The following is a 27,652-nucleotide window of genomic DNA, read 5'->3' on the forward strand; positions in this document are numbered from 1 at the left end:
TAGCAACAGCCGTACACACAACAGCAGCTCGATGACGCAATCGTACCGGGGTTCAGAAAGAAAAAGAGAGTGTGTACACAAACCAAACGAGAAGGTGGCAAGTGGGGACAATTGAACTTGTGTGTCCAGGTAATTGAACCAAGTGTGAAAGCACCCTTAATGCAATACGGTTTGTTATATTTAATTTCGGCACACAGCCCTCAATCAAGTTTGGTTTTCGGCCCTTTATAAAAAAAAATTGGGCATCACTGCACTAGAAAATATGTCATTTGTGACTCGATGTCTAGACATAGCCACAATGAGCACCTACTTCTCAGTACGCAGTAAATAAAACTGTTGTCACGCCAACTTTCTACTCTAAAAAAAGCTTGCAAAGCTTGCCCTGCCTTCTACCTCTTCTGGTCCATTGCTTTTGGAACTGACAGTAATGAGCGGTGCTACAAAAGAAGTGGGATGGAAGCCTAGTCAAAACGTCCATCAAATGTGTATTTGCATTAAAATATAATAGAAAAGTAGCATGTTGGAAAGGAAAATACATTACAACCCCTACAGTGAGAGAGCTGGAGCTCTGATAAGAAAGTTAAGTGATTTCTGGGGTACTACAGTACATTGAGCATTACATTAACAATCCATAAGTTGTAAAACAATTACAAGGAGGGTTCCATTGAGAAGTTTTGTTAACTTTGCTACATAAACAGAGTTTAGTCTTTAGTCTGAGAGCAAATCTAAATATATTGTAAAAAAAATAATAATAATAAGATTGCAATAAAATTTCTTATTTAAACTGTTTTAAATGTTTAAAAATTATGTAATTTATTAAAAACTTGTCTTTTTATGCAGTTACCACAATTTTCATTATGCACTCATGTGTTTTAATCTCTGTTCTGCTGTTATTTTACGCAAATCATTTTTTTTTTCCTTGGAGTTTTGAATCCAGGAGATGCTGCATCTCTACTTGGCAAAATCTACCTACCAAGATGAAAGGTCACTCTACTGGTCACTCTTGATTTGTAATTACATACACTGTGGTAACCACAAAAGATCTGGCACCTTATGCGGTTGATATTCACAATTTTTGACCATGTAACATTAAAGCGAACAAAAACTTGTTGTTGCGTTTGCCAATTTTAACCAAACCGCATGTGAGAGAGGCTTACATTGTGTTCATGCCTGAAAAGCTGCTTTACAAATCACAGAGCATTCTCTTCAAGTGTTTGCTCAGATTTATGGAGTGATTAAAGTGGACAGGTGGTTCCGCTATTTTTGGTATTTTCATTATAAGATTTTTTTTCTATCAATGATTTGGCAACACAAATGAGTCAAGACTAATAATTGTATTAGGAATATAAGTTTTTATTTCAATCTTTAACGCAACATCAAGGTCTAACTACCAGTGACAAGCAGTGACTTTTTAAACCAGAAACCAGAAAGTTATTTTATTCATTAATCAAAGATGCAAAGTAAGAAACAACATGAATGTGTACATTTAAAAATTGTCAGAAATAGATAATAAGACCATCACACTGGTGTTTTTCAGTGAATATCAGTCAAGCATGGGGAAAACCAATTTAATGCAATGGACAAGACTGTTTTGGATCAATTGGGAGCATGTCAGAAGGCTGGATGTCATCGTCCATAATTAAATGTGTAATATTTTATTGCAGAAGCACAAATGAATGTGACTATATGGGATTAATTTGAGGCATGTGAGGGGGATGCGTGACCACTGAATGACCTAAAAATATTATTTTAATATCTCAAAAACCAAACCAGCAAAAATAAAGCACAAAGGAATATTTTGCCGACGTTTTGTGTTGGGTAGGGGCAATTTACCTATTTTTTTAATGGACTTTGATTTTATAGCAAAACATAAATGACAATATAAAGTTAGAATTTACTTTTATTGTTTGGTCAAGTTAATTTTGCATCAGATAAACTGGAATTTTTGGTAAATAAGACCCATAATCATCAGTGTTTGTAAGTGATTCAAGGACATTTTACCAATAACATAGCAATAAAGTACAGACACTTAAGTTGTTTTGCAATAAATTAACATAAATGTAGAAAATAATCTATTTTACACACACACCAACATTTTACCACACTGTTTTGCTTCCATTTGTTCTGTTTCCACCTATTATGAGTTCATAGGTGGGTTTTGTTTTTTATTTGTTTTTTTCAATTTAGTATCTCCTCGTATTTGTGTATTTAATATAACTCTTTTATTTAATTCCTCGTTTTAAACTGTTCTTCATTATATTTAATTTAGTTTGGTCCTTGATGCTTTGTTTCTCATTGTTTGGAATGTTTAAATGTTATATCAAAGGAAAAGTTCACCCAAAAATTTTAATTTGCTATTACTAAACTGTAAAAAAAATTACAAGTGACTTTACATTTTTAAGCTAAATCAAATTAACCTTATGAGACCATTGCACTTTTATCATGTTAAACTGACTTAAAACAGCTTGCATAACTTAAAATTAAAGTAAAATTAGGTTAGAACATGATTAACATAGTTTATTACATTACAATGACCTAAAACATATGCTGTCAGGAATAATTGATCATATAATTTTCATTCAAATAAACAAATAATCTCACTATCCTTTGATTTTCATAGTAAGAAAAACAAAAACAATGGAAGGTGAGTAAATAGTAATAGTACATTTTCATTTCTGGGTAAACTATCCATTTGATATAACATATAATACAATCCAAACAATGAGAAACAGTGCAGTATGAAATGAGAGAAAAGAAAGTCAAACAGGTTTTAAACTAGCCAAGGGTAAGTAAATGATGATTTGGGTGAACTACCTTTACACACCATGTTACTTGTCACTGTGTGCTTCCACATTCACACCTTTACACACCACTATATAGTTATAGTGGTGTGTAATACCACTATATATATACTATACTATATACTATATACTATTTATATATACTATATATACACTATAAGTTATAGTGTTTTAGGGGGGAGTTATTAATATTGTAAACATTAATATTACATACATTATTGTACACTCTGGGTGGTTCCGAGTGTATTTTGAGGCTTGGTTGTGTTTATACTTCATTTGTAAAAAAAAAAAAATCTGGTTATTTTTTCTTAAATATTTCTGATTATAGCCACTCAGCTAACATGAAAACAACTATCCTATTTTCTCCTAGTTCCTTCGAAAGCCCGTCCTCAAGCAGCTCTGATTGGTCAGCTAACATAATCTGCTGTGACTCGCGGATCGGCTCCATGTCACCAGAAAGCGTCATGTCTGGTCACTAGCATGCGCTATGCCTCTCCTGTGTAAATACTGTCAGTGTAGCCAGGTCAGTGTGAGACTGAATTAGACAGAAAATGAAGAGAGCACAGATGAACCCCACACCAGCTCTCTAAAATAAAATCTAATAGGCATGTTTCGAATATACTCGGGTTATAAGCCTGTGTAAGTAATATGAAACATTCATTTTTGCGACTTCATTATTTGAGATGTAGAACACATGGAAAGCAGCCACATAGAGAGACACTGCAGCGCTGTTATAGATTGCGGGGGTTTACAGGGGTTTGACAGATAAATATGAATTTATAGCTAAGTTGTTAACGGTGCCAAACAGCATTTCCCGTTGTGTACATCCTTGCTACAACATACCATTAACGCTAGAAACGATACATGTAATAGGTCAATTTTAACAAATAAAAATGCTTACAGATTGTGGCTCGCAATCAACAGCTTCTGCTATTATGGTTGGAGCTGCTCCTTCTTTGAGGAGTTTTTAGCTGAATCCAGCACTGAACTGGGAGAGATTCTGGAAGCTGTCCTCTGTCAAATGCTAGCTATATCTTTTTTTATATATAATTCTCTGGATAATAATAATAATAATTAAAATTAAATTGTAAGCACTTCTCTTTGTGTCGTGTCCTTTGGAAGCCTAAATACAGAAAAAAAAAGCTCTGTGGAAAAGCAGCATTTTGGACAGCATTTTAGCTCTCTGCTATAATATTACACAAAAAAATATTCAAAGATGATTCCTTTGATTTACATTTTTTTTAAGTTAGTTGGTTTTAAACAATTTATTTGGGCTAAATTTAAACAAATCGTTACTATATTTAATGTGTCTAAATTCAACACATTTAAATTGTTGACAACATTTTTTTAGTGCAGCACCTCTGGCCATGCTCCTTCACTGTGCGGAGTTTATGTGCATGGTGTATAAACTGAAGCGTCTATTATCTCACTAACCAAGATGATATTTTTTTTTGTCGTCCCCAAACTTTGTTTGCTGTCGACTTTGCTAAGCTATCTCTGTAAAAGTCAATGTCTCCCTTTGAGCGTATTACAATCAAAGATGTTGTTTATGTTCACACAGCTACATTACACATCAACTAAAGTTTAAAATATGATATTGTACCCCTTTAATTAACCAGTGAACTGCATTACTGTCATTATCAAATCTACTCACACACCCTCTTATGTACCTAAATACTTTAATATCACTACTGTATACGAGTACTTTTTGTCTTAGAGTATATTACATAAACACTATGAATTCTTACAATCTACTCAGCTCACCCACTGTTTTTTGGCCTACTATAGAAGTAGAAGTTTAACAAATAGCTGTTGCCATTAAGATTGTGTAGACACCTCATGAAATGTTTGTTTCTGCGGTTGACACTGTCTGAATATTTCAGCAGTTAATTTGCTTGTTGAATGAGGCTGTCACTCCCATGAACTACTGAACTGTGTGTGTACACAACAGGATTAAACACTAAAAGGTGAACTGACAAACAGATTTAGCTTCAGTGCATAGAGTCCATTATCATGTGCCTTTACAAAAGCTTCTTCAAAAACATGTTTTCTACTTGGCTCAGCATCTGATGTGTGAAGAAAAAATGCTAAAATGTTATAACCCTTTAAAATGGACATCGTAAGGTGTGAAAAAGGCTACAGACTTCATGAGGTTTATATATATAAAAAAAAGCTTTGCTCATGTTGACCTCCTTGAGAGTGTTTGCAGGACAGCAAAACCCTGTTGAATGAGCATTGAACACAGAGCTGTGAGTGCTGTCTGACCTCTGTGCGGCATGTATGATGGGTTTAAGTGCTCACTCCAGTGATTGCATGGTGATGAAGAACAGAGGTTCAAGAGGGGCATGTCTGAGTGCTTGATACTGTTCTTGTGTTCCTCTTTTAAGACAGGACAGGACAGCCTTCAAGCAAGATGATATGCATTGTATTTTTGAACATTTATGAGTGCATGTGGACGAAAAAAAAAAAAAATAGTCATTCCACTATTGACTAATTCATGCTGTATACAAAATAAAACACACTTAAAAAATATGCTGGGTTCACAGTTGCGGTAACACAAATTTAAGTTAACTTATTTTACCAATTTTAAATTTTTATTGAACAGAAAACAATGAAGTTGTCTCAAAAAAAAAATTAAGAATTGTGATGCTCTCTGTACAAACAGTTTAAACAAGTAAAATGCTTTGTGTGTGTGTAATAAATAAGTGTACTGCATTTCATGAAACATTTTTAAAGCGATTTTTGATAAAAATTAACTTATTATTTACACTCCCTCATGTAGTTTTAAACCTTTATTGGGTTCTTTCCACTGTTCTTCACAAAAGAAAGATATTTTGAAGAATGCTGGTTGTTGGGAGCCATTGACTTTCATAGTAGGAAAATAATTACAATGAAAGTCAATGGGTATTTTTTCAAAACATCTTTTATGTTCAACAGAAGACCAACTGACAGGTGAGTAAATAATGATAGAATTTTTATTTAGGTGAAGTATCCCTTTAAGGCCATGCCATTCTTAAATTGTACCTTAAGCTGTACCTTAACCCTACTTTAATATGCTTTTCCCTAAATTACTCTCAGTTAATCATACCTTCTGTAAAACAGTGTTTGGACAACACTTTATACAGGTAGGCTATGCAGCATCTTATGACTACTAACGGTTCACTCCACTAGTGGCCACCACTGTGCTAAAAAAATATATTTTCTAAGTCTGCAGTATATGAATATAACTCTTTTGTGATACACCCCGTGTTTAAATAAGCTAATTGAAAAGTTGCCCAGCAAAGATTAAACTTGACATTACACTGATGAGTGTTAAGCTTCTAGGTTTATTTAAAGCAGTACAGCACTAAATCAAATAAAGGCATCTCCATGGACCCATTTATAAAAAGTGTATTTAATCAGAGAAAAGTTAAGTTTTCTTGACAACCTTGACAAAAGTTTCAATAATAATAATAATAATAATAATAATAATAATAATAATAATTACACAGCTTTTAGCTATAACTTTGAGAATAACTGACCCCCTCTGCCGTGAAATTCAGCTTCTTACTTCTCCTTTTTTTCTCTCTTTTTTTTCTTTAGTAAACACAATATACATTTCACGTGCTGCTTGTAGTGGGCTGCCCGTTGGATTAATGCTAATCTTTTTGTCTTAAATACATATTTTACAGTGTTTTGGTTACATTTCATGAACATGTTTCTTGTCTAAACGGAAACACTTTTTGCTTAACAGATGCTGAGCTCATTGTTAAATGTCTTATCTCGTTAAATATTCTTCCCTTCCACAGAAAACCTGTTGAGGACACCCAAAGTAAAATTGAACACTATCCTCATTTAAAAGTGAATACTCTGCATATTAATAACAACTCCCTAATGAGCAAAATATCATATATAAAATAAAAAAGTTGCAAGAGTGGACTAGATCTAGATTAAACGGATCCTCACAGTTCTACCATTTATATCAAAGAATTCAGCACCACAGCAGGGACAGCACCTCGTAAATTTGCATGTTCGATTCAATTCAGTTCATCTTATTTTCTATAGCACTTTTACAAAGAAGATTGTGTGAAAGCAGCTTAACATAGACGTTCTAGTAAACTCAAACTTTGTCAGTCCAGTTTTTAGTGTTGAATGTAAGGATAACTTATTCAATCTTTTTAAGGTATACAGTAGTCAGAATTTCAAGTGGATCAAAAAAGTTTTTCAAAACTATCCGAAGACAAGAATGGGTGTTGTTTAATACTTCTAGGACAATTTTGATGAAATGTTTTGATCCATTTCAAATATTGACTAAATGAAGTTTATTTATAAACTATTTTTGGGAGAATTACATGTTTATGATTGACCACAGCTGGTCCCACATTAGTAATCACATCATTTATGAACCCAAACGTACAATAAATAACCAGATTTGTTCACTTATTCGTTTTCTTTTCGGCTTAATCCCTTTATTAATTAAGGGTCGCCACAACTTTCAACTTATCCAGCATATGTTTTACGCAGAAGATACCCTTCCAACCGCAGCCCAATAAAGGGAAACACCCATATACACTTACATTAACACACATACACTATGGACAATTTAGCTTATTCAATTCACCCAAAACACTTGTCTTATGGAGAAACCGGAGCACCCGAAGGAAACCCATGCGAATACATGGAGAACATGCAAACTCCACACAGAAATGCCAACTAACCCAGCCAGGACTCAAACCAGCGATCTTTTTGCTGTGAGGCGATCGTGCGAGGGGCGCCCCCAAGGGATGGCCCCTCCAATTGTGTACTGGAGGGGTACAAACTCAGGCCACCCCAATATTATTTTGCTTTTGATATTGTTAATTTAAATGTACATATGTAAATTCACAATATTTCAATAAATAAATAAATAAATAGCAGCCACGAAATGACTGTGGATTGATTGGTGCGGCCTCTTCTGGCCATCCCTAAGAAAATTTTCTGGGGGCGCCACTGGATCGTGCTACCCACTGCGCCACCGTGACCTAAATAACCTGATTTTCTTCCCATCCACCCCTTCTCCTCTGCAACTTTATCCAGGATAGGGCGGAACAGCAGCTCAGTGGTGAGCACTGCTGCCTCACAGCAAGAATGTCGCTATTTTGAGTTCTAGCTGGGCCAGTTGGCATTTCTGTGCAGAGTTTGTTCTCCCCATGCTTATGTAGTATTCCCCCAGGTACTCTGGTTTCCTGCCACAGTACAAAGACATGCGCTATAAGTGAATTGAATAAACCGAATTGGCACCATATATAAGCACTTTGGAACTATGATTTCAATACATGAACTCTAATAATCAAAGAACAAGCCAAAAGAACAAATTCAGGGGAACTCTCAAGACTCAAAAACCTTAGGGAGCCCCGAGATAGAGGATCCTAAGTGTGAACTCTTGAATATAGTTTAAGGAACATGTCTCGAAATTGTATACTTTTTGTTAAGGTGCTTTTTGCAGCCATAGACAACATTATCAGGAAACAGCTGATTAAACACGAGTGTAACGTGGCTTTGTCAGTGTGTATTCAGCAAATGTGTTTCAATCTCCCATTATTCTTATTAAACCTGTTTCTCAGAAATTCAAAACCACCTCAAGCTAACTTAAAAACTTTTTTTCAATTTAAGGCATTTTTATTAGAAATTTGTCGTTTCCATTACTTGTTTCTCATGCGATACTTCGAAATGCGCATTAACACAGAGTAATGGAAACCCAGCTAGTGTTGTTCCTTCTCTCGCCTCAATCTTCCCAACGTTCCTCTCTGCAGAGCTTTATTACTGGGAAATTAAAATACCGCCAGTGCCATTGTTTTGGACTGAAGTAAACAAATGAACATGCAGAAAAACAAACACGCTCCAGAGGTCCGGATAATCACAGACAACAATTATGTAATTCATTTCTTTCACACTGCTTTCTCCAATCTCTCTTTCTTTGTCTCTCTTTCTCACATACACACACTTACCCAATTCATCCAGTCAAGAGATTATTAGACACACTGAGCACCGACTACAAAGACACCCATCAACTTTCTTGACCTCTAGAGTACACAATTGGAGGGGCAGATGTGGTCAGAAGGTCAACACTTTGCTTGGCACGACTCCACACGAGCCATACATTCAATTCCGATCAGTGCAACAATAGCAATCAGTGTCGAACTTGAAGTTAACCTTCCTAGACTAAACTTCAAAGCCAAATACACTTCAAACGCACATATACACTCTCTTAATGGCTGACCGAGCAGCCCAATCTCACCTAAGCAGGGCCCTCTGACATTTCCTAGTAGATCAAAAGAGAAAAAAAAAACTTCACCTATTGAAACTGTGAACAAAAATAAAATGTGTATTAAAAAAATAAAAGTCTCTAACTTTTTCCGAGTAGGGGATGCAGAGGCAGTTCCCAACAGAAGATACAGGCTGTATGTCAAAAGCAGTAGCGTATAGCCCTGAAGCGCTGCAGGGAATTGGAGGACGCAGCATCTTCAGTTCAGTGCACTGAGAAACGAGAATGAGTCGCTGGCAGAAGCAGCGCGGCGTCTCTGAATCTCTGCCCTTCAGCGAATCTTCACACCATCATCAACACCCTGAGAGTAGATACAGGCTGACAGCAGTGAGACATCAGAGACAGACAAAAGCACATGTCTTTCTTTCTATCCATCTATACTGTCTGGAAATACAATGGCAACCACATGGTAACAGAAACACCCTCTCTCTGTAAATGAATTTACATTATTCAGACTGTCAGTCCAAATCCCTTCCTGATTGGAATCTGATCTAAATGGTGAACTGAACCCGTAGTCTATTAATGACAGCAACTAACAGAGATTACAGTGTTAACTTACATCAGGGGTGCCCAAACTCGGTCCTGGAGGGCCGGTGTCCTACATATTTTTGTTCCAACCCCAATTAAACACACCTGAAGCAGCTAATCAAGCTTTTCTAGATATACTAGTAACTTCCAAGCAGGTGTGTTGAAGGAAATGGGAGCTAAACTATTAAGGGCACCCGCCCTCCAGGACTGAGTTTGGACAGCCCTGACTTACATTATGATATTGTACTACAGTTTTACTGGATTACATCTAATGAGGCAGTGCGAAAAACATAGATAGCTGGCACACACAATATTGTGTGAGTGTGTGTTGCCATATTCACTATCATCAACATTTAAAGAGGTTTGGATAAGCCCGATTAGCAGCATGTTGTCAACTTCCACTGAACTACTTTTGAACAACAACACATAATTTTTCTCCAATGTGTTGCAGTGCATTTTTTTCTTAATCAGACACTATTGTTTATGCTTTACATCAGGGGTGTCCAAACTTGGTCCTGAAGGGCCGGTGTCCTGCATAATTTGTTCCAACCCCAAGTAAACACAGCTGAAGCAGCAAATCAAGCTCTTTCTAGGTATACTAGAAACTTTCAGGGAGGTGTGTTAAAGGAAGTTGGGGCTAAACTATGCAGGACACCGGTGTTTGGACAGACCTGCTTTACATGGTATTAGAAACTGACCAAAACACACTGCCTATATTCACTGAGATTGACTGGGATTATTAAACACATATTGAGGCAAGTGTGATGCTCATGGATTTGTAAGTCAGTCATTTTACGATTGGACGACATACTGTAAACACATGAAATTTATTTCCAAAGCTGGTCTGTGGTTTACTTTACTATAACAAGATAGTCAAATCAAGACACAAGGAAAGCGTCTTCAATACAAACAATCCTAAATAAAATCTAAACAGGTTGGGTTCAATATTAGCTTTTGTTTTAATAAACAAACAACTCATAGATTATTCTGAAAAAAATATTGTGACTGAATTAACAGGCCACATTCCTTTAATCAACAAACACTTCATTTAAATAGCTGAGACCAATAGAATTTAAAGAAGAGTTCTTTTAATTCACTTCAATATGGCCAGGTTGTGTATTTTAAAAGCTATTGCTAAACAAGTATGTTAACTTAACATTATATATATATATATATATATATATATATATATATATATATATATATATATATAAAAAATGGTGCACACACTTCAGGTATACATTTGGACAAGTTTGTTTCATTCTGTTTCTTAAATGTGTTGCATAGTTTGCAATCTATTATCAGATATTTTGTGTTCAGGCGTTTATATAAAAAAAATTAACATATAAACAACTTTTAAAATGGAGTGGGTAGAACAGTTTCTCTGAAAAGTGGAAGTGGAAAACTCGTAGTGGATTCTCAGCAAAGCGATTATACAGAAACTATTTTACCCTTTAAACATTATTACAGCCAAGAACACAGCCACTGCTGGAAAACCGTCATCTTTCCTGCTATTAAAGGAAATGCGTCAAATCGAAAGAGAATTTTAATCCATGGCAAAAAATGCAGCTAAGGACAAAAAAAAACTGTGTTCATAAAATTGTAATTTCACTATATAAAATTAATCTTTTACTAAAATGCTGTTGAATTTAATAAGTTCCAAGATTGAGGTCACTGGTTTAAACCACAGCACGTGTGGAGTTTGCATGTTCTCCCCATGTTGGCATGAGTTTCCTCTGGGTATCACCCACAGTCCAAAGACTGTGAATAAACTAAATTGGCCATAGTGTATGTGTGTGAATGAGTGTATGGATGTTTTCCAGTACTGGTTTGCAGCTGGAATTGGGATACCACTGCATAAAACATATGCTGGCTAAGTTGGTGGTTATTTCAGCTGTGGCGACAGCGGATTAATAAAGGGACTAAGCCGAATTAAAATGAATGAATGAATGAGTTCAAAGATTTCAAATAATTGGATGTGTTTTGATTACCATATGTAATTATTAAAATAAACAAAAAAGTTAGCCTACCAGCAGTACATTATATTTGCTTCTGTAGTATAACTACAGTACCAACCCATACATACATCTAAAACTACTAAAAACATCAACTAAAAAGACACCATGCAGCATTAAAGGTTGTCTAAGCAAAGATCAGGCACAAGTGCAAAAGTGTAAATACTGTAAATATACTTGAATCATGAGCTACATGCAGTCTCTATTAATCTGTGGTGCTTTTTACAATGTACATATCTCCAAGATTGCCTCTGGGACTGACTTGAAATTCCTCCATCCATCCAACCATTAATACCCTATAGAATAAACTAGGAACTGTTTGGAAATGTAACAGCAACTAAAACATCTTTAAATTCAACACAGAAGTTTGTCAAGACAAACTTTTCTTGTTAGAACTGAAATCATTGTGGTAAAAAATAACTATAGACTGTTTACAATGTCTCGGCTGTAACCGCAAAATAAAACTGGAGAAATATCATTTCATTTCTTTGTATACCCATCTAAGGTTGAGAAAACAAAGCTGAAAGTTTTCTTCAGTGCTGAAGTTCAGGGCTTATTTATCTTTATATTGTCAATGCTGCTTATACAGACGGTCGTTGGGACACAACTCTGAGAATATTAGACAATTCTTCCCCAATGTGAGGATTTACAGTATAATGAACAGGTTGGCATAAAGCAGCTCTGAATAGAATGCATTAGGATCTGCAGAGTGTAAAATATAGCTGGATACAGCTGCAATAAGACACACAAATGAATTCTCTGATAAAGGAAAAAATTCACCAGAAAGCATGAATCATACTTCTTCACTTTATTAAAGTATCACACCTTCCACTGAACCAGGGCACACAAGGACAAAACATTAAGACGCACAAAAAAGTTGCCACAATAAAAATGACAGCAAATCAAACAGATCAGGTCAACAAAAAAGAAAAAAGAAAAAAAAAACAGTCTCTCCATCATGGAGGTTGAAACGGGTCATTTAAAGTGCTTGAATTCACTCTTCTGTTAGTACACATCTTTTCTCTCCACACAAACAGGTTGGCAGCTGTTATTTTCATGAAGCTATAATGGAGCAGTGGGAGCTTTCTGACAATGCCTCATACAATGGGGTCACAAAAAGTGAAAAATCATAACAAGACATGAAGTCTGTGGAAATATATAGTTCTTTTTTTTAAAGGATGGCAAGTGCCCTTTTTCTTTAAATACTTTCATGCTAGTATAGGTAAAATGAACCCAGTTAAAAGCAAACACGCACATGGGCAGCAAGTCATAAATGTATTTTATACCAGGTCTTTGTACGAGTGCATTTATTAAAGTTATCTGGGAAAACTGACAACTAGTGTTTTAATGGCGCTTTTAACTTGTTTTTGATGAAGGGTTTTCACACTGCGGCACCGCACCAGTTATTTGTTAATGGCATCTTTGTTTCTGCAGATATTCTTAAGAGCTTTTTAACAGCATGAACAGAATTTTCAACATTTTTTCTTTATTCAGTGAATGTTTATGTGATCCAAATCATGCTGTTTAACTTTTAGTCAGATAGGGTTTTTTTTCATACTATCATCGCTTGGACAAAGACATTTTGTAAAAATGAAGGATAATAACTTTCAAATACATTTTTTTTATTCCAATTGAACCATGCCTTTAGGGACGCTACTTTTTATTTAATTTATTTATTTTTTTACATTTTTCTTTATTAATAGACTAATGAAAGAGAAGATGCTCCTGGCTGTAAACGGGCACCTCATTGACACCAGCGATTCACCTCTGCCCATGACGGACAGAATCAATGTACTTCTGTGACTTTAAATTAGCAAGTCTACAGTGGGACCTCTCCTCCTGCACACGTACACCGCCACAATGAGAGACAGAAAGTGAGAGAGAAACACAAACAAAGTGTCTCCAGAGCATTACAAAACAAGCCCTCCATTGATTTTCTGCTTAGTATAACCACAGAGCTGGGAGAGAGTGAACGACAAACACACACACAAACACACAAATATCCTTCTTCTATTGATTTTCTTTAGTTGGTTTTAAACATGGCTGCCCATCTCTGCTTAAGGTGTGTCTAGAAGTATGTGGCCCACGTGAGATTGCGGTGTAAAACCCCAAACACCTCATGTGATGAGAAGATGGCAGTTAATCATTTTCATTTCAGACTGAAGATCTGTGGGGAAGCTATAAGGTGAAGTTCTTGTATATACTGATAAGTACATACACTCGGATACATATACTGTATATTGCACATAAGCACTGAGGAGGACTTAAAGGAGGATCTGAAATCATAGTATGGAAAATGTATGTGCTTCCATGCAGTTGATCTTGTTGTATATTTGTGTATTAGTGTGTACTGTATTATGTATCAAGGCATGCCAAAAGCACAAAAACTCGAATTTGACCAACATTTGGAGTTATGAAAAACTGCAAAAAATGCTTTTCTTACTTGGATTTTTGTCTTGTTTCTAGTTTAAATATCTAAAAATTCTTAAATTAGGACGAATTGTCTAGACAAGCAAAACATAATGTCTTGTTTTAAGAAATAATGTGCCAAAATGAATTTGAATTTATTTGAATTTATTTTATTTAACAGGGACAATGCTCATTAATCAACAGTAAAACTGTAAATAAGCCAGAGTTAGCCACAAGGGCTAATTTTCATCTGTTGCCCCCTGCCAGATTTTAAAAGGCAACCTAAAATTAAAAAAACACGTCATTACACATACAAAAACAGTAAAAATGAAGTGAGTTTAACAAGCAAAAAAAAATCTGCCAATGGGGTATGCAAAATAATCTTATGTCAAAAGGAAAAACTAAATTATTTTGCTTACCCCGTTGGCAGATTATTTTACTTCTTAAGGGGAAAACTCGCATGATTTTGGCATATTATTCCTCAAAACAATACATTAGATTTTGCTTACCTAAAAAAATGCTTCTTGAATTAAGAATCTTTAGTTATTTATTTGGTCTTGAAACAAGACATTTTTTGCAGCGCTCACTAAGGGGAAAATCATCCTGAATATCCAAGAAAACATCTGCTGTGGCCAATATGGACATCAAAAGCAACTTGCACTGGACAAACAGTCCAATGCATCTATCTTCAGAAATTTAACTAAAAATTTTACTTCATGGATTTAATAATTCATGTCTCGCAGAGCCAAAAACAAGTTAGTGCAACAACATTTCCAAAAACTAAGAACTTCATCAAGTGTGTGTACTGCTTGCACATTTAAAGTTTCTCAGCAAGACTGTTTCTCTGCCAAAGACAAGGCAAACAAGTTCCTGCAGAACTGAAACAGACCAAACAGCTTAATAAAGGCAACTGTAAACATCTTTATAGCGTATAAATAATTTAAAAGCATCATAACAGTTCTATACGCGACTAATGAGAGGTGAAAAAGCAAGTTAAAACTCTGAGCATGCCATAATTTATAATCCAAAAAAAGAACCTCGTTGATACAGGAGGCATGAGCCTTAAATGGAAATCTGCTGATCGCGACTGAAACAAGGTGAAAATAAAGGAAGCACAGACAGCAGAATGTGTACTCTCCTGCCAAAGCACTATGTCTGTAGGTCATAGAGACTTGTTGCACTGACAAACAAGATGCACGAATGAGGGAAAAAAACAATACCCGAGAGCCTGGTTTATGTGGTGAACTCAGACGTGGATGTGAAATGAAGCATGAACTAATACACAAACACACCAAATAACAGCAGAATGACAGCTTTTCCTGTGAAAATTGAAGAGGAGACTTGAGTCATGTGATGTACTGACTCACTCCATCCTTAAGACAGGCTCTAGGAGACTGCCTAGACAATAATATGTGTTTTGCAGTAAAACCTCAGGAGGTCGCTGATGTAAATGTCAGATTCACCCACTAAATGAGTGGGCGTCCAGAGGGCACGGCGCATGGGAAAACATCCAGACAATGAGGGTCTCAAATAAGCTCCACAGGCAGTCAATGGCACTGCACACACTTGTTGTCTTTGACGTTTGTTTAGCATCAATAAAACAAAGACTAATCTGCTGCTTTTCATTGCCCGTTTTCCAGCCTGAACTTCTGTCCATCATTTGTCAATTTATAAGGGTGAATATGGAAGATGAGTGGTGAAGTGGAATGAAGATCAATGACTTTTAGGTGCAATGTTTCTGTGCAACAGTAGCACTGATTGTGAGACTTTTTGTTGCATAGTTAGAAGCAAAACTTTAGCTGCTTTAGCTTAAAATGTTGTCTAGCCACAAAAAACACCATCTAGTGCAAGCCGCATGTGTAATCATGCGTTTAGGGAGGTAGCCTTATCAGTGTCTATGGCTGCAGCTGACACTCAGTGGATCTTTGGCTTTGGGAGTCTTGTGGAGATACCAAGCGATACTGAAGCATTGTGTTCTGGGTTAGCTTCTCTCCTGATTACTACTGGCCAAGCCTGGGAGGGCTGGCCATGCAGTATGATGTGGTTCTCAGCACTGAAGCATGGCAAACCTCTGGACGGAGGAGGAGGAAGCTGCTCCTGCTGCTGCTGGGCCTTGTAGTTCACTGAGAGTCTAGATTTTGGATTTGACCCACTACAGCCCCCTACAGGCAGAGCAGAGAGTGTTACCCGTCTGTGTAGACGTGGAGGCTGCAGGACACGAGGGCTGAAGAGGGACAGGGGGTGAGGTGTTTGCAGCAGTTTGTTTTGATGGCTTTCTGGGGTCGGTCTCGCAATCTGTTCTCCAGCCCCCGGTGACTCACTCTCATTGATGTCTTGTATGCGAAGGTGGGTGCTAAGCAACCGACTCATCTCCTCTGGGTCAGGTAAAGATTTCGACTCTACACGAGGGTCTCTAGCAGGAGGCAGAAGTGGATGGGCACAGGGGGATGGAGGACAGGGCATGGGTGGCTGTTCACCTCCGGTGCAGGCATTACTGCGGCCCCCGATTGGGACTGTTCTTGCTAGTTTTCCCTGGATGAGGGGCTCGTTGGGGATGCGACTGATGGGCTGAAGTATTTGAGGCTGTGGAAGATGAAACAGAAGATTAATTACACAATAAAAAATAGTGGAATCAATGATCTGCGATCAGGGGATCAGCATTTTGAACTGAATTCTCTATTTACAAAAAGTATTAGCTTTCGAAGTATGCATCTCATTATGTCAGAGAATGAGAAAAACACTGAAGAGTAATGGTCTCAAACTCAATTCCTGGATGGCTACAGCTCTGCATAGTTTATCTCCAACCACCTCCAACTCTCACCTGCTTAATAGTTTCTATTATTCTTAAACAACTTGATTATTTGGATCAGCTGTATTTGATTAGGGTTGGAGCAAAACCGTGCAGAGCTGCGGCCCTCTAGTAATCAAGTTAGAGACCCATGCTAAAGTTGACCAATTTATGTTGGAATTTTCCAAACTGAAAATTTAAATCAAATACAGTATTAAAAGCAGCATTACTGAGAGCAGTCTTTGTTCACTATAGTTCAGTTCAGAGCAAACTGCTAAAATGCGAATGCAAGTATCAATGTTCACACTTCAGTCAAAACTAAACCACTTAAACCAAGACACAATTCAGAAATGTATTGAGAACTTTACAAATTTTGTATCTATTTAATGCATTTTAAACACAATAAATCAGAAAATGAACTAAAATCCAAAGGGTTTTTTGTACATTACATAGACCGTTCTTAAAAACCACCTAAAGAAAAGCGAGTTGTTTAAATTAGATTGTTACTTCGTAATGAATTAATAAATATATTTTGGATTCCAAGGTGACAGATCACTTCATTTCCTATAATGCATTACTTTTGCTAAATTTGCTAAAAAGCTTTGGTGAGCCTTTGGTCAAACCTTCCCCTGAACATTTCTAAAACTAAGGAGATTATTGATTTTAGAGTGAGAACACAAAGCAAAACTCATCCCACATTAATTAATGTGGAGCAAATTCGGTTAATAACAAATTATAAATATTTGGGTGTGATGTTGGACAGTAAACTGATGTGAGATGTATGGACTGACTGTGTAAGGAAAAAACTTCAACAGAGAATGCACTTCTTAAAAAAACTATAGATTTTTAATGTTGACAACATATTGTTGATCATGCTTTTTCGTGCTTTAAATTAAAAGTATTGCAACATTTTGTGTGATCTGTTGGTATGGAGGTCCAGAAGAGGTCACTGCGCAAGGTGGTAACAACAGCCAATAAGTTGTTGGGAATCAAACTAACGAGCATTGGTAGTATATACAAAGAAAGAGTAATAAATAAGGCTATCATTATTGTCAATAATGGGAGATATCCTTTATCAAACACCTTCCAATTATTACCATCAGGTCATCGATATTGTGTTCCCAGGTGTGTAAGAAACTGTAAAAATATATGTATAATTTATACCACAAGCAATTAAGTTTTTAAATTCCCCCTCCCTCAGGAGCAGTTGATGACTAGTAGACTGGATATGTATTTAAAGTAGAGGTACCAAGCTTTTAAATGATTTATTTATACATATGCCAAATGTGAAATGTCAGATGTCTCTGTGATTGTATGCTGCAAATGAAATTTCCCTATGGGCACAAATAAAGTTAACTAACAGTTCAGAAATGCATTGAGTTTGAAGAAACCCTGAATTTGAAGTTAGATTGTTTTTATACCCGTTTAATGAATTTTAAACACAATGAACTAGAAAATGAACTAAAATCCAAAGTTTTTTTTTTTTTGTAAATTACAGTTTTTAAAAAGCACCTATAGAAAAGTGAGTTGTTTATATTAGATTTTGATACTTCAAAATAAATTAATAAATAAATTTTTTATCCCAAGGAGACAGATCACTTAATTTCCTATAACTTATTACTTTTTCTAAATTACTTAAAATAATACCACAGAGCACCCTTTTTCAGCATCCTTGGTACTGACATTTTTTTTAAAAGTCTCATTTAATACATTTTAAGGCAGAAACCAACCAACCATCTATAAGGTAAATCACAACATAAACTTTGGTTTAAAAACAAAAATATCTGAATAAACAATAAATCGACAAAAAGAACATTGGTACTTCTCGCACTGCCAATTACATAATCACAGGCAGAAATATAAAACTACCATCTAAACCACAGTTCAAATCCAGTTCCTGGAGGGCCACAGCTCTGCACAATTTGGTTTAAACCCTAATTGACCACACCTGATCAAATTAACTTCAGGCTTGTTTGAAACCTACAAGTAAGTGCAGGGTTGAAACTAAACTGTGCAGAGATGTGGCTCTCCGGCAACTGAATTTGACACCTGTGATCTAAAACTATTGAAACATCATGAAGTTTACCATGAGACTTAATCAATTTTTAATGTCAACTGTCATCAATAAAAGTTTTTAAACTCATCTTACTGCAATTTAAAATTTAATTTCTTGTGGAGTACAGCCAAATCGTATTCACAGATATGAATGAAAAGCGAAAATTCTGAATTTTGCATGAGCCTGTTTGTTTTTTCTAAATAAAAGCAATGACAAGTAATATTGCTGCTCTGTAAACACTGCCAACGTGTTTTGAGTTATATGTGGTCAGTGAGCTGTTCAGTTCCGCACAGAGTGTGACTGTAATAGGGTGGTTTCGAATGAATGAGCATGTATAGAGGTAAGTTTCAGGGAACACAACTGTGCACCAGGACACAGGCACAAGTCCTGCTTTCATTCTCATTTGCTCATTTCTTTCTCTCAAATGCTGTTTCTCTAGAAAAGCCCAGTTGTACTAAAACCACAGCACCCCCTACTGGCCAGCTGTGGTTTTATTACAGCATGTCACATTTCTATTCAGCCAGAGATCATTTGTAAGGTGTGTATTATCTCCAGATACCATCACAAAACAATTTTATCACATGCCCGACCACACAGGGATGAGAAAATGCCAGAATGAGAGAGATGTAAGCATTACAATTTGAAACACCACTGGAGAGAGCCGAAAAAACAACAGCTGAAAAACAACACCATGCTCATTTCTCAGAATAGTGAATATGACTGCACAGCGGGTGCAAGGGAGTAAGAGTGTGAGCGGGGCTTGGTGCATGAGTGCAATAGTGTTTGTCAGCAAATTTACTAGCGTGAGACAGTCAGACAGTCACATCCTCTGAATGACGTCACAAAATCTCTGGGGTGCAGAGACGGATGCGGACACCTGCAGATAACACATCCATAATGCATTCACCTCTGGCTCTTAGTAAAAACAGATGAGTCTCATGAACTGTAACCTTATAAAGCCTGTGAAGACATATACAGCTCCATGCACACTGACAGTAACTGGAGTTCATCACTCCAAGTTCTTGTAATCTTTGACATTATTTTTCATGCCAACTTTGAGTTTAATTATGTTGACAATTTGCATAACATCTCAACCTTTCTGGACAAGGCCAAATTGCAGCTTTGTCATCAGAAATATCAAAGTTGCATTAAAAATCTAGAATCACTTTCAGTGTTAATGAGAACATGTTTTAGGAGTTATTAAAGGAATAAAATTGGCATAAATCAGCTGTTTCCACCAATAATTAGTGTCAAAGTTTTACATCTAAAAAGACGGACCATTGCTCAAAAATGCAGCTTGTAATGCAGCGTGTAAAGTATATATTAAACCAGTGTTTCTCAACTGGTGGGTCACAACCCAAAAGTGGGTTGCGGGAACATTTTCAGTGGGTCGCAGAGTGTGTGGTCAAAAAAACAACAAATGTTTAATTTTTTACTTATTTTGCTTACATAAGACTTTTATTTTGAAATGCGCGAGCGTCAACTGTACCGTTTGACATGTGAAATTTCATTTAAGTATAGCAACAAATATGTCGAAACACAAGTACGACCCCGAATATGTAAAGTTTGGATTTACATATATTGGTGACAAAAAAGGCTTAAAACCTCAGTGTGTCATATGCAGTGATGTGCTCTCACAAAAGCACTTTTAGAAATCAAACATTTGTCGTTTTTACTTTGTAATATTTCTATAATTTGAGACATTTTGTTAAATGACAATAATAAAATATTGTTTATATTTGCAAGTCTTTGTGATTTTCTTATGATTTATCTGTCACTACTTGTTTATGTTAACAAATAAATACAAATTAATTATAATTCCTAAAATTACATTAGTTCCTAAAAATTTGGGTCGCGGGTTGATGACCATGTAAAAATGTGGGTCCCATGGCCAAACTAGTTGAGAACCCCTGTATTAAACAGTACATTAGAATCTTACTTCCTAATACTGTTCCTGCAATGATGTAAGAGTAAAAAGTCCCCCAAGTCACAGAGATTTTATATGCTTAAGGTAATGCATATTAAGGGCCATGAAATACTAAACTGCATTTTTTAACAGACAATTTTAGCACCCATTAATTTTAATTATAGGAGAAAGCTGGCTAATTTTTTTGTATTATTTTCTGTCTTCTGGGTTTAAATATATTTAATTTAACTTTTTAAATCTATCTACTGACTTCAAAGGTTATGTGGAGGCAAATACCCACAGTAATCGGTATAGAATAAATGTTCATTGTGGTCTGTGCAATAAATTATCTGTGTGCATTTTGTGGGAAGCTTCGATGCTTCAACTCAGCAAGTGGCAAATAAAACTATCTAAAGACAGTGTGTGTTAAGTGTACTCCTCTCCTCCCTCCACATCACAGCTTAACCATGCCAACTTGGGCAGCATTTTTTTTTTTAAACTGGCGAAAAATAACAGGTTTTAAAGCAGGTTTTAGGTACAATATGTATAACCTTAATCGTGGTAAAATTACTCTAATGAACAGCCTCACAGCCTTATTAAATGGCAGCAACGGCATTGTGATAAATGACACCAAAGTTCAATAAACAATCTGCACACGATAAACAATTCTACTGCCAAGTAATACAGTTCATTATGCTGACTCCAGGCAGTTTGGGGGTTGCCAAGCAACATAGAAGAATTTAATACAAAATTCATCACAGGTGTGTTTATATGGGCTTCTAATTAGAATTCAGGGCTGGAAAAAAGTGTTTTATGATACAACATTGGGAACAAAAAAATCAAAACAATACAAACATGCAGAAGAGCAAATAACAGCAAATAGACAGTAAAATGAAAAACAAAGATCTCAAATTGACTACATGCTGAGCCTTTGTGGAATAATTCAAAATCTTTGTGAGGTCTAAATGGCATAAAGGGATTTCTGTATGAGTACCTGACAGCCTTGCATTAGAATGAGACCAGAGGTTACAGATTGAGTGTTTAAAAAAAACGAGGCTTAACATTAAGAAAACTGCGGGACTGTGTTTCACCTTCAAAGTAGAGGACACTTTAAGTAACTATGCTAATACTACTGGATAATTTACACGTGTTTGTATGATTTGCATTTAAATTTGTCTGCATAAGGTATCAGTGCCATTACAGATGACAATGTGACAACATTGCAAGATGCTTGAAATACTAACATAAATCAGCATACTTTTATTTCTAAAACAGAACATGAATTCAAAGCTTTTGATGTTGTTGCAGAATAGTTGCGTAGTACCCTGCTATTATTGCAAGTTAAAAAACTTAACTAATTACCTTAACTTTTTTTCTTGTAAAAAAGTTCCATGTAAAATTAATAATTTTTTGATAGTAGCATAAAAGAAAATCTGAAACCTCTGCCCTAAAGGCTTAAAACAATAATAAGCTCTAAACAGAATCCATATTAGAATCAAAAGACTATAATAAATCATTAATTCTTTGCACTTTTTTGCATTTCTGTGAGAATAATGCTGTACGAAGTCAAGCTTTCCTATAGTTGCATTATAGTTGCGTAATTGTAGGGGTATATTGAATCACAACGCTCAAGGTTCATATCATATTACAGTTTTTTCCATCAGTGATCTTTTTTTGCATCAGTGGGGTGAAAAAAGTGGTCTTTTCTCATCAAGCCTCTCACATAGAACTAACAAATGACTAACAATGCACATTTCAAACATCAAAGATAAGTAAACAGTCAGCTATACAGTATAGAATACTGTAGGAACAAATAAACTAATTAGCAATAGCAGCAATAATTAAAACTGTAGTAGTATTCAGAGAAATGTAAAATAATACCACATAGTCTACACTGTATATTATTATATTACTGTAAATACAGACTTATCCTTGTTAATGTCAAAAAAGTAATGTATGTCAGATAAACAGCACAGTGTTATTTCATGTATTCGTGGTGGAGTTTATTCAAGCCTTTCTGATATGATGCGTCTCACACAAATGCTGTTTGCAGTACACACACAGACCATGTTAGTGTTTACTGAAACCATACGGCCTGGTGATTACAGCGGTTAAGAATTACATAGTAATTTTACTATCTTTATTACAAACATGTTCTGTTAAAAAAAAAATGTTAAACTTATAAAATGTAAAAAAAAAAAAATTTGTACAACTATTTTAATCCCAGTTTAAAATAGCTCTTTATATATATTATATAAACATTAAACCTGTCAATCAACACGGTTGGGGGAAAACCGTACTCCAACAGTGTCATGTTGCGGTGGGCCTTAAAATCACTGGGATTTAGGTCCTATTTTAATGTCAGGAGATTTTAAAAGAGACTTGTTATGATTATATCACTCCAATCACTTTATATCACTCCAAACAGAGATACACTATACCTAGACAGTTATGTCCAAACAGCTTACAAAAGTTGATTTTCATCATTGGTGCCATTTAAAAGTTAATGCATAAACACAATATAAACATACAAATGGGTTATTTAACCCTTCAAACGTTTACATCCACTGTAAACGTTTGAAAATATCTTATCTTTACTGGCCTCTACAAGCCCAAAAAAACTTATTAAACCAAATATATTTCTTTATTCAAGCTGCTTTCTGCAAACAGAAGCACAGTTCTCTTTGATAGTTGTTTGGTTTAAAAGTGCTTGTAATTTTTGTAATAATGAAATATGAATCAAAGATCATGGACCAACTAATGTATGATCCATTACAAAGCTAATAATTTACAGCTATTATCACAAATTAAAAATAAACATTCTTATTTACTCTTTGAAAAAAACCCTAATTGATATGCAATTTGGTTTCAAGAAAAAAAGATGAAAAAAAAAAACAGGCCCCAAAAAGCATCAAAATTGCAAAGAAAAGCAGGTAGAATCAAGTGCCTCTGAAACTAGATAACATTCAAAAGACAATTGCTAGGTATTACAACAGAAAGAGCTGCAACAAAGTCATGACTTTAATTCAGTCATTCGTCTTATTCTAAAGATGTGGCTGATGAAATGTGGCCATTCTGATAATAGAGGGGTTTTTAATATCCTGGGATTGTAGAAATGGAGGTTATAATGTGAATCCCGGAGGCGTTAACAGATCATTTTATTTTAATTGTCCTCTAAAACTGTTCATTGTCTCTCTGCAGTCACAGAACAACAGCACCGTAGGCTAATTCCCTGCTTGCGTGTGTTTGAGATAGTTAAACCTTGGTCCACCTAAGCAGACTGATGACTGTTTGGATAAAGTCTCTGGGAATGGGTGGAGAGAAGCATTGGGTCTCTCAGAAACACCAGTAAACACTGCAGCTCCATCAGTGCAAAGAAAGACTTGACACAAGCACAGCAGTCATAGCCCATGAAGGCAAAGATGAGAAGAAACATTACGATTTATACAGGTGTTTGGGGCATGAAAAAAAAAAAAGTCAAGAAAAAAAATTTACTCTCATGGCAACTGTATTTTTAGGCACTTAAGTGTGGAAAAAATGAATCCATGCTTGAGAAATAAAAAACAGGTGCAAACAAGCATGCATTGGTCATTTATTTCACATGACCATGCACATGCAAAGGTTGAAGCATTTAGTAGAGGTTACTGTACCACGCTGTGTCGCGGAAGTAATGCACAAGATGCTCCACCCCTTTCCAAGGGTATTATGGGATAGGCAGAGTGGGAGAAACAACAGAGCACAAGTTCATCCAATCAGGAAATTGAGAAAGAGAAAGGGAAAATACAGAGAGGAGAACATGGAAAGACGACAGGACAGACAACGTGGTGGATTAATAACAAAAGAGAAGAAAGAAAGCCGAAGACACTGAATAAAGTCTGACATTTGCTTTCTTTGAACACATTCTCATAAATGACCATTGAGCTGCACAGCCAAAGTTTTAGTTTGTTTATATTAAAGAGTCTTCTTTAGCTTGTATCATTCACTTTTTATTTGGATTTTGTTTTAAAATTCCAATTTAGTTATTGCAGAAAAGATTTTATTTTGTAAACAAAATTGTGCAGCATTTGAGAAAAACGAAAGGGCTCTTGTTCACCTTAAATTTTAAATAAAAATTAAATAATTTTGATTAAAAAAATCATGACTAAATCATGAATAGTTAGATTAGTATCGTGAATCGTATCAAATATTGTGTCAGGTGACTTGTTACATCCCTAGATATCAGATACATTACAGCTCATTTTACATTTCAAACTCAAAGATGCTGTCCTTTTAAATCAGTGGCAAAAACAGACTTCTAGACCCATCTAAAGATAACGCACATACAGTAGACATCTTTAAAGTATGCTATTTATAAGTGGACTTGGTGGCTTTTGCAGCAGCTTGTTTGGTCTAACGTGTAATCTTCTAGCTCATTCAAGCGAGATGAGGTAGAACTAAAGCCACCTGTTTGTCCATTGTCGAATATATTCAAAACATTATCTACACTACAACAATTACTTTTGCCAAAGCAAATGTAAAACAGTCAATGAATTTAACTCCAAATATAAAAGAGCTTCTTCTTCAACAGTGAACTCTCTCTCCTTCTCACATACAATCTATTACAGCTGCTTTAGACAACAATTGCTGGCTCTTCAACTGACTGCACTGGTGCACAGCAATGTGTATCCTTGAACAAACACACCTGAAGACAGAGCTTGTAGCACGGCCATCTAAACACACACAGTGTAACGGATGTTGTGGTCTAACCAGTGCAGTGACCCAGTAAGACCTGTGGGAGACACTTCAAAACTGCCCAGCAGGCATCTGCTGACTTTGTCTAACCCTCTTAAACCGCTTCACTTTCATCTGCCTCACACCACATCTCCGCTTTCCTGCTTCGCACATCACTAGTGGAACTATATTATATACAGTATTTATTCTAGAGATACGCCAATCTGGAATGCAGCCAGCATTGGAATCTGCTGTTTCTGCTCTGAAAACATGATCTGCAACCAGACACTTTTATTTGTTTGTTTGTTTCATTTCAGCTGATCTCAGTTTTGTTCTTGCATACAAACCACACTGCAATGATTTATTAGTAGACAGTTTGTTAACTGAGTATTGACAGAGGCCAATGACTCAGATGTAGACATACTGAACTGGCAGCTCCGACGCCACACAGGAATGGCTGAGCAACCATGAACAAATTGCTCTGCATCAATTTGAACAAATATTGATTGGGAGGTTCTACTAAAGTATCCATAAGAGGATCCACTGTTTAGATTATCTCTGAATAATTATGCCATATTAAAGCGTAGCCACTTTGTTAACTGCATTAATCAATAAAACAGTGTTATTCCTGCTGTTCTATAAGTGCCACCTACAGGAAAAGAGTGAATGTGCATTTTTTATTCAGCTTGTCGCTGTTTTTGTTTTGTACAGATTTTATGTAGCAAAATTTAACAAAGTTAAAAAGGAAAATTATGTTTTTACCTTATTTTACTTTACTTTTCAATTATACAGATGTACTATTTTTTATATACGTAAAACATTGCATAAAAAAATAAAATTGATATTGAGTCTGCCATTTTGCTTATAAAAAAATCAGCAATCTGAACAGGCCATGAAAAATGAAGACGGGTGTGTGACTAATATATTCATAAACCTGCAGAGAAGACAGCGAAGGGAACGGAAGGAAACAGCAGAGAGAAAGAGACAGAAAGAAAGCCAAACATTTTGCCAAAGGAACAGGGTCAAGGGTCAGGGGTTAATGACTCACTTTGTCGGCGTTGAGGCATGCTGGCACGAGGTGCAGCCTGGTACTGGCACTGCCAGGGAGAGAGGAGAGGAGAAGGTACAGCCTGCAACACACACACAGAGAAACCGTGACGCACACACGACACCCGCACAGCTGCGCAGAGACACAAACCCCAGTGAATCTAGACAAACACGGTTTAGAAAGACAAACTCTTTCACAAGTAATCTCACAGAGAAACAGCGCACAAACATACACGTTTCCTTTGAGAAGATATCCGTTTCTGAATGTCAGACAAAAAGATCAGCGAGAAGGCAAGTAAAGAGACACAACGCAATGTCAAAATTCCTCACTAATGCATATGGATCTATTAGATAATTTCTTTTACATGTTCACTAGGGAATATTTTTAGATAAGGAAATCACATATATTCTTCACATATATTCTAGTTCTGCCTTTACCTATAAAAATTGATTGCATAATGTTTTTTTTTTTGCCAGATAAAAGCAAGCGTTGACATATAATAGAAACCTGATGCACAGAAGATGAGCACAGCCTATGCTGTAAGTATGTTGATTTTGTGGAGAAAATCTTAATTTCAAGTCTTTTCTTTATAAAGCAAAACCTAGAAAACTCATTCTGTAAATGCAGTCATAATAAAGCTAAAAGCATTCATGTCTTTATTTTTTGCCCTTGTTGTATTGTACTCATCTGTTCAAGTATACATGAAAAAAGCATACAGTAAATGAAAAACTGAAGGATGCTTTGGAGGAACTGCACAACATTAAGGCCAGTTTTATTCCAATTATCATGCACAGACTACCATTTGAAACTTTGAGGTTAGGAAGATATTTTTCTCTGCAAAAATAAATACTTTTTATTCAGCAAAGAGCAATTTAATTCAATTTCTCAAATGCAAAAGAAAAATGAATAACATGAAAAGATCCTATAAAATCTAGCTATGAAAATAAATGCTGCTCTTCTGAACTTTGTGTTCTGAACTTTGTATTCGTGTTCTTGGACAAAGGTGTCTACATTTCCTTTTCCTTTTCAAGGTCCCAAAACTTTTTTTTTTCAAAATGATTCTTTAAGGATTATTTGGCAGTGAAGAATAAAAAAAAGACATTGTAAG

General features: G+C 35.8%; 1 protein-coding gene across 6 annotated transcripts in view; it reads right to left on the bottom strand.

The window, feature by feature from the left end:
- Positions 1-12,420: 12,420 nt before the first annotated feature.
- Positions 12,421-27,652, bottom strand: part of ccser2a (coiled-coil serine-rich protein 2a) — a 69,318-nt gene continuing 54,086 nt past the window's right edge. For 2 of the 6 annotated variants that reach the window (XM_073928594.1, XM_005158551.5), the window contains exons 11-13: positions 26,545-26,626; positions 24,437-24,476; positions 12,421-16,619 (exon numbers count right to left, since the gene is read on the bottom strand). In XM_073928594.1, coding sequence (XP_073784695.1) covers positions 16,559-16,619; positions 24,437-24,476; positions 26,545-26,626 — 183 coding nt within the window. In that variant the 3' untranslated portion in view covers positions 12,421-16,558. The remainder of the gene's footprint in view (positions 16,620-24,436; positions 24,477-26,544; positions 26,627-27,652) is intronic. The other 4 variants (XM_073928595.1, XM_005158552.6, XM_073928593.1 and 1 more) reach the window with 2 other exon arrangements.

This window comes from Danio rerio, chromosome 17 (genome assembly GCF_049306965.1).
Source record: "Danio rerio strain Tuebingen ecotype United States chromosome 17, GRCz12tu, whole genome shotgun sequence".
In the NCBI taxonomy this organism is placed as follows: domain Eukaryota; kingdom Metazoa; phylum Chordata; class Actinopteri; order Cypriniformes; family Danionidae; genus Danio; species Danio rerio.